Genomic DNA, 9,860 nt, shown 5'->3' with positions numbered 1-9,860 from the left:
GCGCTTGCGCGGAGTCGAACTCCGGTCCCTTTCCCTTCCTGTCCCCGTCCACCGTCGTACGGAGGACTTATTGCTGGCACTTTAAAGTTTATTTCTGCGTCTGCAGGATAACGAGATGACAGGACGGGACCAGAGGACGGACGCGCCTGGACTGTCCCCGAGTGCAGGACCCACGAGACGCTGGGGCGCCTTCCTCTGGGGCGAGGACTCGGCCGGGGGTGCCCTCTGCTCTGCCTTGGGTGGGAACGCTCGGTTTTGGAAGGGCAGGTATGGGAAGAAGTGTGCGTGACCGGGAGTGCGGGGCGGGCCGTGGTGGGTATCTGTCACCGGTCACCGTCCCTTTGTCGGCTGCCTGTCACAGAACGGCTGGGTCTGTGGAGTCGCAGGCCCCGCCCTCCCCTTCTCCTAAGCCGGCTCTGTTGGGCCTTGACCTCGGCTGGGCCTAAAGCAGCATTTGACTCAGGCCTGTGGATTTAGCGCGATGGGTGCAAACCCCTGGGAACGGTTAGAATTCATCAGAGAGGTGGGTTGGGTGTCCGGCGGGAGTGGCCGTGGCGGGCGGGATTTCTAAAATGCGCCCTGTCCCCCGCGTCTGCCTTCATCCTCGAAACCTGTGCACGTGGCTCCCGAAGATGGAAGCCGCCTGGGTGGGCCTCGCGCCTGGGTGGGCCTCGCGCCTGGGTGGGCCTCGCGAAGCTGCTGGAGCGTTTGAAAGCAGAGCGCGTGCCGGCGGTGGGGGCGGGAGGCGCAGGCACTGAGCTGAGAAGGGCGCTGCGTGCCCCTTTGCTGCCTTGACGATGGCGGGGTCACCTGACAGGGAACGGAGTGGCCCCGGGAGCAGTGAACGTCCCTGCTGACGGCCAGCAAGGGGAGGGGCCGTCGGTCCCAAAGCCCAGCCCAGAAGGGGGTCCAGTCCACCCCTGGTCTGACCTTTTGACCCCAGCAGAGCCCCGTCCGGCCTGCCCTCTGGTTCCCCTGTTCTGACTCACTCCCGTGGGTTCTTGAGTGACCCCTGCCCGCCTGCTAGCACGGAGCCTGCTTATCTGGCCAGCCCCCCGTTCCTTGTGCCTCCACAATATGGAGGGACAGCTCCCATCCCCTGCCTGAGGGTCCCGTGGGGGGCTGAAGCCGGGGTGTCAGCTGTCCTGGAGCAGCCAATGGCCACCCAGGTGTCTGCTCGGGCCCGGGCGGGCATCTGCTTCGGACGGGGGAGGTGGTGCATGTGTCTCCTCGATGCGTCTGAAGAAGCTGGGCTCCTGGGACCGGCTGCCACGGGCCCTGGGAAGTGGAGGGACATTGAGGCTGCTCTAGAAGGCAGAGGGGCCAGGCGGGATGCCCGGGCGGGGCGGGAGCCAGGCGGCCAGGGGGAGCGACCCGGTGGGGTGAGTGGAGGAAATGCCGTGAGCACAGGGCGGCGGGCAGGAGGGGCCGCCCGGTGGCTGGGCCCGGCTCCTCCCTGCTCCCGGTGCATGGGGAGCCCTGGGGTCCCAGGATAGGGGTCCTGGCCTAGGGCCTCTCGGTGTCAGTGGAGATGGCACTTGCGAGGTCAGGGTTTGTGGGGTTCGGGGGCCAGCAGAGGCCTTCCCTGTGCCCGCTGTAGGGTGGAGAGGGTGTGGGTTTGGCAGCCTCCCAGCCGCCCCCTCCCTCGGTGTGGCCAGCCGCCCCAAAGCCCCCCTCCCCAAGTATGGGTGCCCTTGGTGCAGGGGTCCTGCCCGGAGGGGGGGACGGGGCCTACCGTGGACTCAGGGCGTATGTGCCCTTGCGGTGCAAGCCGTGGCCGGCACGGATGGCGAACCAGAGGAAGGAGCTGAGCAGCGTGGCGTACACCTGGGGAGCAGCAGCCCCTGCGCCAGCAGCTCTAGGGCGGGGGGCACAGCCTCCCCAGGTTCCCGGCCGTCTGGGGAAGGGAGAAAGGCGGGAACCCCCTCCGCCCAGGCTGGCTCCCCGGGGTCAGCCCGGTGCAGAGCTCCGTCCAGGGCTGCCCGGCCTCGCCCTTCCAGCGGGGGTGGGGACTCGGCGGGGCGGGCAGGGAGGTGGGGAAGGGGCCGTGGGCATACCATGAACGCGAGGCCAGCGCCGGTCAGGGCAGACGTGATGTGTCTGTGTGTCCTCAGGAAGCTCCTGATGGCTTGCAGACAGTCCTGGGCAGAGGGCAGCGTGAGGCCACCCGCCCTGCCCGGTCCTCCCTGCCGGGGCGTGGACCGGCATGCCACCCGGGGGAGGGGGTGCGGCATACCCCAGAACAACCACGCAGAGCTCTGGGAACGGCATTGCGAGCTAGCACGATGGAGCCGGGCTGAATGAGGGGCCGCTGGCCAGGGGCCAGCAGGCACCTTCCCTCAGGCAGGGCTGAGCTGCCCGTGTCGGGTCATGTGTCCTGGTCCCCAGCACCTGTCCAGGGCCGGGCTCAGCGCCTGGGCGAGGAGAGGCAGGGCAGGCAACTGGCCAGTGGAGGGGCATGCCGGGGTCCTGGCTGCACGCCACGTTTCCCGTGTCTCCCCAGGGCTCCGCATCCACAGAGGAGGAGGGGTAACCCCCACCTCCGAACCTCTCAGGGGGTGCATTTGGTTTTGGGGAAAGACATTGGCATTTTGGGGCATGCTGGGGGAGGCTGCACAGAGGGACGCTGGGGTGTGGCTCTGAAGGCCTGGATGGGGACGGAGCGGGGCTGGCTTAGTGGCTGTCTGTCTATCTGTCCACAAGTTCACTCGACAGCGTCCGGGCCCTCAGGCCTCCCTGCTGTGCTCGGACCAGTCTGGCCCACACTTGGCTCCCGAGGCAGCTGGCACTCTGGTTTATCCCAGCTAAGGGACAGCCCCAGGAGCCCCGGACGCCGTCCTGCCGTCCAGCCCGTGGGAACACGGACCTGATCGCCCGGTCCCTCCACGTGGCCCCACTTCCTCTTGGAAGGCAGTCCGGGGCAGACCACTGTCCAGGGTATCATCCCCGTCCGCCTACCCCCAGCCTCCCCCAAGGTGGCTCGGCAGATGGCCCCGTGGACCCAGCCTCCCGTGCTGGCCTTACGTCCCCGCCCGGGAGACCTTCACAGTTGGCCGCCCAGAGGTGCCCACAGGGACCAGGCCCTCATCCTCGCTTTGCCTGTGGGACCTGAGGCCTCGCCCTGGGTGGCAGGAACCGGCCTCCCCGGCCCTCGGCCCCCTCCCCAGCACGAAGCCTTCTGGGGCCCACGGTGCAGTGTTGGCCGCGTCCCTCCCTGGGCCTTGTGCCATTTGCGCCCTCTTGTTTGTTTCTTGGAGGGCGGCCAGGAGCCTGAGAGATAGGGGTGGGTTTGTTTCCCGGACAGCGGGGGCAGGGGAGCGGGGAGGCTGGTGGGGGTGCTGGAGGGAGGGGGTGCCAGGTCCCTCTCTAGGGCCTTAGAGAAGAGGAGGCTTCCTGCCTGTGGTCTCACTGGCCCAGGCTGATGCTCCAGTCCCCGGCTCCCTCTGTGGAATGTTCTCCGGCTCCTGGGGTGGGGTGGGGGGGACCCTCGGGACGCCTGCTCCCCTCCATCCTCCACCCGCCACCGGAGCTGACCGCTCCTGTTCTCTGGGCCCTGGCCGGTGATCACCGCTGTCTGTGTCTCACCCACCCCTGCGCTTCCAAGGGCCGAGTCTCAGTGCCTGGCCTCGGGCGGCACCCAGGCCGGGAGTTGAAGGCGTGAGTGCAGTGTGGGGCCTGCGTCCAGCCTGGAGAAGGACCTGGCCTGGATCGGGGTCAGGTCAGCCTCACCTGGCTCAGCCTCTGCCCCCCGAGCCCCCCGCCCCGGGCCCGGGCCCCTAACCTGTCTCGCGGCCTCCTCCCCGTGACACGGCTCGGCCTGCCCACCGCCCGGGGGGCCGGAAGGGTCACTCCTCCCACAGCACTGGAACTGCAAGCACAGGGGGGCCGTCTGCTCTCAGATCCCCAGGTCCCCGCCGGACAGCTGGGGAGACTGAGGCGCGAAGGAGCCGAATGACGACGTGGGGTCTGGCAGAGCCGGGGGCCCCTCAGAGGCCAGGACTGGGGCTCTGTGGGGCCCCGGGCCCTCCCTGCCCGCCCAGTGGGCTTCCTCGGAGAGGAGGGCCGACGGCCCTCAGGCAGCAAGGCCACTGCAGCCGCCCGCCTGCCGGGGCCAGGGCGGCCCACGGGCTGCGACCCCCGCGGTCACTGGGCCCTGCTGGGGGCTGTGCGGTCAGCGCCTCGCCGTGCTCAGTCGTTTTGGACAGTGGGCGTCTCTTTCGCTTGGGGCCCCGCCCACTCGTAGTGGGTCCTGTCCAGGGCAGATGGAGGAGGACCGGAGCTCTTTCCGCCCCACCCGGGGGCTTCGATGACCTGCGTCCTGGGGATCCTGGGCCCTGGCCGGCTGACCCCGAGGGTCACCCTGTGCCCATTTCCTGGATCACGGGCCATTGGGGCAGGCTGACTTGGCCCGGAGCCGCCCAGCGATGGGGAGGCCTGCTGTGCACGCTCACCGTGTCCTGGATGGCCACCAGCTCCTGCCGCCGGGCGCCCGAGTAGCCTTTCACCGCCTGGTCATACACCAGGTCATAGACGTCCAACACGGCGTCTTCCACCTGCACCGAGAGTCCCCGTGAAGCCCCTCCTTCTGCCGAGAGGTGGAGCCCGGGTCCCCCGCTGTTGCCGCCCCTGCTCCCCAGGGGTTCCTGCGGGATAAGCCGGAGAGCCCAGGTCTGGCCCCGTGGAGCGAGGAGGGCCGGCCGGGGGAAGCGTCCGCCTGCTTCTCTCCTCTAGGAGCCGGCAGTGGGGCCCGCGAAGCCGACAGCCAGGCTGTTACGGCTCATGCTGGGACAGGGCATAGCTCCCCAGTGACACGCTCGGTGTTTTTGGAGGGTTCCAGAAAGCTCGCACAGCTGGGCTCTGGGCAAGGCGTTTGTCTGGGGAAGCTGCGGGCACCCAGCGCCAGCTCCAGGCAGACGAAGCCCCTCGGGGCAGATGACGGGGGGCGGGGCATCAAGCTACGGGGGCCTGGCCAGGCCCCACCTCACTCCGCGCCCGTCGCCCGGACCCCATGGCCTCTGCCCGCCTCCACCCGCCTTTCCGTGCCTTCGCTCATGCTGCCTTCCCGGACCACGGTGCCACGTTACCCCTTCGGACAAATGGGCATCTCGCCTCCTCTAGGAAGCCCTCTGTGACTGCTCCTGGCAGAGAGGCATCCCCGAGCTCCCCGCCCTCTGGTGCCTCCCTCCCCACCCCCCACAGCTGACAGCTAGGACACGCTGATGGGCGCTCAGGGGTGCCCCAAAGGCTGGTGCCCCATGCCTGCTCTGGCTGCTAACACCCTCCTTGGGAAAGGAAGGCCAGCCTGCAGAACCCGGGGGCAGGCAGCAGGTGGGCGGTGGGGCCGCTTTGACCAGACTGTTCCCAAACCCCCGTGCGCCAGTGGGAGCCCATGGACTTCCGCCCCCAACACTGCTCCCGTGTGCACCAGCCCCCCGTGGAGACACCACTCTGCTAGCCACCCCCAACGTGGCCAGCGGTTTCTTTCCCGCTGTGGGGAGCGGGCAGCACCCCGCGCTGGCGGGCCCGGCTAGCGGCCCTGTCTCTGCCCGTTTCCCGAAGTGGCATGAGAGGAAGAACAGCCAGGCCGCTGCGTCCTTGTCGGAGGAGGCCCGGGGTCAGTGGGGCAGCTGGCCGTGACAAGGAGGCCAGCTCCGACCGCCCCTCCTGGTTCCATCCCTACCCCCCAACTCCTCTGCTCCCCACACTACGGCCCTGGGGGCTCCGGGACGAGCTGTCGTCATGACGTTGGCAGTGAGGCTGACGCTCAGGATGATGCTCGCAGTGGCCGAGCTGTGCGCGTCTGCCTCCCTGTCCCCAGAAGCAGGGCCACACGCCGGTGTGGCCAAGCCACGCTCCCTGCCCACGGGCCCCGCATCCGGCCGTGGGGGCCAGGTGGGACCCCCCTTGCTGGCCCGGATGTCTAGGTGGCGCCCCACCATCATCTGCACCCCGTCACCGGGTTCAGGGGCACTGGAGGCCGGTGTTTCTCCATGGGGAAACTGGGGTACACCAGGTGGTCTTGGAAGCTCCAGGGCCCTGACACCGGAGTGCTCCCTGCCCTGCTCCTTAAGCCTTGCCATCCAGAGCTCCAGGAGAGCCCCTTCAGGATGGGGGTGACCCTCAGGATGGGGGACCCCCCTCAGGATGGGGGACCCCCCTCAGGATGGAGGTTCCCGGGCTGCTAAACACTTGTTCCCTGGACAGTGCACATCTCAGATACCTGTACAGACCAGGTGCCTGGGGAGCCCACACCCCCATCCCTGGCCCCCCGCCTAGCGACTCTCCGGCCCACGCCCCACCCCTACTGCTTGTTAAACCTGCCTGCGTGGCTCCGGGGGTGGCCTGTGGTGGCCAGGTGGTCTGCATACCAGCCCTTTAGGCCAGAGGGCCAGCTCCGACCTGAGTCTAGAAGGCGGCCTGGCTGGACAGTCGGGGAGGGAAGTGGCCGGCCTCGAGGCGGGGTAGGGGTGGGGGGCAGATGGCTGGGAGCTGTGAGGACACTGGCCTATTAGCAATTCTCCGCAGGCTGCACTTAGTCCCTGCATGAATTATTAAGCGAGCCGGGCCATTCATTCACTCCTGGGCCAGTCTGGGGACGAAGGGAGCTGTGGCAGTGGCTCTTGGGCTGCGGCAGGCGTGTAATTAATAGCTCTCATTCTGTATTCATGGCACGGCCACCAGGCCACCACATTGCCGGCCAGCTCCAGCTTCGGGGTGTCTGCCAGGTCCCGAGGGAGCCAGTGTCCCAGGGGAGTGGCAGCTGGAAAACCCTGTGAGCAGTGGGGACAGCAGGGCCTCCCCGCCTCCCGGCCTCCCCCGCCCCCGACGCCCTCCGGGGTCTGCAGCCTGGCTTCCGGGCTATGGGAAGATGCGGCCAGTCCCTGTCCTCCCCTGTCCTCAGACCTCCCACCTGTAGGGTGGCCCTGACGAGCTGTCCTGACCCCGTATTTCGGCATATCTTAGGGGGTCCCCATGGGGAAACATGCAGGGGGGCCATGGGGTGAACGGGCCTGGCTGGGCTCCCGCAGGACCTCGTGGAACAAAGGAGCTGAGCTGGATCTGCTCTGCCCACCTCCCTGGATGGAGAGCTGGGCCTGCCCCGGCCGCACGTGCCCGGGCTCTGGCACCGAGCACCGTCTTGTGCAAGCTGAGGACAGCGCCAGCCACGCTGTCCCGCGAGATGGGTGCGTGCCCTGGGCTCCGGCTGCTCGCTGCTGGCGGGCCCCACTGAGCCCTCACGTGCGCTGGTTCATCTGCCGCCGCGAAGCAGCCCTCTGGGGGCGGGGGGACGCCCCCCTGGGAGACGCGGAAACAGGCACAGGAAGGTGACCTGAGAGGCTGACCTGATCCTCGAAGCCAGGGCCACTTCGCCCGGCCGCCTCGTGCCCATGGACCTGGCCATGTACGTGGCCACCCCAGAAGGCAAATGGGGTCCACCGGACCGGGGCCCGGGGTCAGGCCAGGCCCCAAGAAGTGACCCCGAAGGCCAGTCGAAACACGGACGGGATGAGGATGCTTTTTGCGGGGACGGCGGCAGAGGTTGGGACAGGGAGAGGCTCAGCAGAGAGCCATCAGCTTTCGGCCCCTCTCATTCCTGGAGCAGGGGCCCCAGCTGCACGGTGACCTGTGGCCCCTGCACAGTGTCCCCTGCAGCACCCCAGACCTCGGGCTCGGAGCTGTAAACACACAGTGTGAGAGGAGGGAAGACGGGTGGGCGGCAGCCGCCCCCGGACGGCTGCAGGGGGCCCCAGGGCACCCCGGAGGCTGTCTGGACTGGGACCACCCACGCCGTGACCCAGGCCGGTGCTGGGGGCTGGGTCACGGGAGGCCGCCTCGGGGGCTGCAAGCCCCTCCGTGAGTCTCAGGAAATGTCCTTTTTCCCATCTGGTGGGTGACCCCGAATGATGCCGGGGTGGTGGGTGGTCCCCTCGAGTGGAGAAGGGAAAAGAGGCATTGGCCCACCACAAGGAGCCCTGGCTGGTGGACCGGGGCCCCCCTCCCTGGTTCTGCCAGGGAGACCTTGTCCCCGACCTGGCCTGAGTCCCTCCATCTGCACACCAAGGGGATGACCACCACTCCCAAGGGCCTGGCCACTCGGCCTCACCCACTCCAAGGGGCACTTGCGAGAGAAGCTGGGCCCGTGGCCGAGGGTGGGGACAGCAAGGACCAGCGAGGGGTCGCGCATCTAACAGCACGAACTCAGCCCGAGAGCCAGCCCGGTCTCCTGGGGCTCTCTGAGCCTCTCCGTCCCGACGTGTGGGGCCAGGGCCGCTGGCGCTCCTGGTACCCAGGGCTGAAGTCACGTCTCGGGACCCGCCGTGTGCATGGGTGTCGCCCAGACAGGAAGTCCGCCTCAGCCGGTCAGGCTCCCTGGGCAGGGCCTGGCTGAGCACACGGGAAACTGCAACGCAGAGGGAGGCACAGGGCCGGCTCGGGTCGCGTGACGTCAGGCAGATGGGGCCTGTGGCCCGGGCTCCCCTGTCTCTCTCCAGGCCCCTCCCTGGCCCCGCGGCCTCTTGGGCTGTGCGGAGGTCTCACCCGGGCTGGGCCCCATCTGTGGAGTTGGGGCTCACCATCTGCTGGGGATGGAGGCGGGGCAGCCTTCCCCTTGCCCCCTCTCTGCCAGGGAGCAGCCGGGTCTCAGGGCTGGGCGGCGTTGAGCTTCCCGTGGTGGCCCGAGGCCTGGGCCAAGCCCCGAAACAGACATGCCCACCTTGGGAACAGCATGCAACTTGGGGGTCCTCTGCAGCCGCCCCACCTGACCTACCAGGGGCTCTGGGGGGAGACGCCGGCGCTGGCCAGCCTTGCTCTGCGCCCTGGCCTGGTACCGCGGCCTGGAGCTGCCAGCAGCCCCTTCTCGACCCACCGTTCACTCTCCTGCCTCCACCAGCCTCCGGCCTTGTGTCTGGCTGCTCCACCCAGAACAAAGCGTCCGGGGCGGGGGCCGGCCCCGCCGTGAGCCTTCAGGGGACCGCCGGGCCTCTCTCTGAGCCTCTCGGTCGCCCATCTTCTCTGCCCAGACGTGGGGGCCAGGCCTTGGCCTGGGAGGGGGTCAGCTCCACTCATGAAGGTGCCAGACCCACCCCCCCAAACCAGACAGGCTCCCTGGGGATGTGGCTCTATGTGACTGCACTTCCCAGAGCTGGGGCTCCCCTCCATCCTTAAAGGTGGGACATGAGACTTCTCATGGCCCTGAGCCTCTCAGGACGCCCTGCCGAGGCTGGCTGGACAGAAAGACGAAAAAAAAAATGGATGCCTCCTATGGGGGACCACCCCCACCATTGCTGGGGGCGTCATCACCCGGCCACCCCTGACATGAATGTCCCTGAGAAAGAACCCACACCGCAAGTGGAACCCGTGGAGAGCCCACAGCCTGGTCACTCGGCAGCCTGGCCAAGGTCCGTGGGCAAGGCCTGGGTCCCCTCCGCCCACCCCGCAGACAGGCATCTCTCCTGCCTGGCTGTCTGCATCAGGGGTACACACCCCTTAGTGCATCTGGGAGCTCTGACAGCCTCCCCGCTAACCCTCAGGTACCCCCAACAGCTCCCAGGAGCCTTCGTCCCAGCCCAGGAGGGGTGGGGCGGAGGGGTCCTGGTGGAGGGCTGAGGCCTGTCCCTGTGCCCCAGTGGTCCCCGAACACCCACGCTCCCCTCCCCTGGTGACTGGGCTGCTGGCAGGAAGCACAGACCCAGCCTCTCGTCACCCTGCTGGGGCCCTCACCTGGCTGGGCAGGGCGGGATAGGCGCTCACCTGGCTGGGGTTGTGGAACCTCCAGACGGCCACCTGCACCAGGGCACAGAACACCAGCACGAAGCACAGGAAGCCCTGGCAGGGGAGGGGCCGGTCACTCCGCGCGGCCT

At 68.4% G+C, this 9,860-nt stretch overlaps 1 protein-coding gene across 1 annotated transcript in view; it reads right to left on the bottom strand.

The window, feature by feature from the left end:
• Positions 1-1,731: 1,731 nt before the first annotated feature.
• TSPAN32 (tetraspanin 32) overlaps positions 1,732-9,860 on the bottom strand; it is a 14,679-nt gene continuing 6,550 nt past the window's right edge. The window contains 5 exon segments of the mRNA XM_025046279.1: positions 1,732-1,806; positions 1,809-2,141; positions 3,782-3,868; positions 4,452-4,553; positions 9,751-9,825. Of these exon segments, the coding sequence (XP_024902047.1) occupies positions 1,732-1,806; positions 1,809-2,141; positions 3,782-3,868; positions 4,452-4,553; positions 9,751-9,825 (672 nt within the window).

The sequence above is a fragment of the Pteropus alecto genome, unplaced genomic scaffold, assembly GCF_000325575.1.
Source record: "Pteropus alecto unplaced genomic scaffold, ASM32557v1 scaffold43, whole genome shotgun sequence".
In the NCBI taxonomy this organism is placed as follows: Eukaryota; Metazoa; Chordata; class Mammalia; order Chiroptera; family Pteropodidae; genus Pteropus; species Pteropus alecto.
Note: the sequence above shows the minus strand (reverse complement) of the source record. Positions and strands in the feature narration are given on the sequence as shown.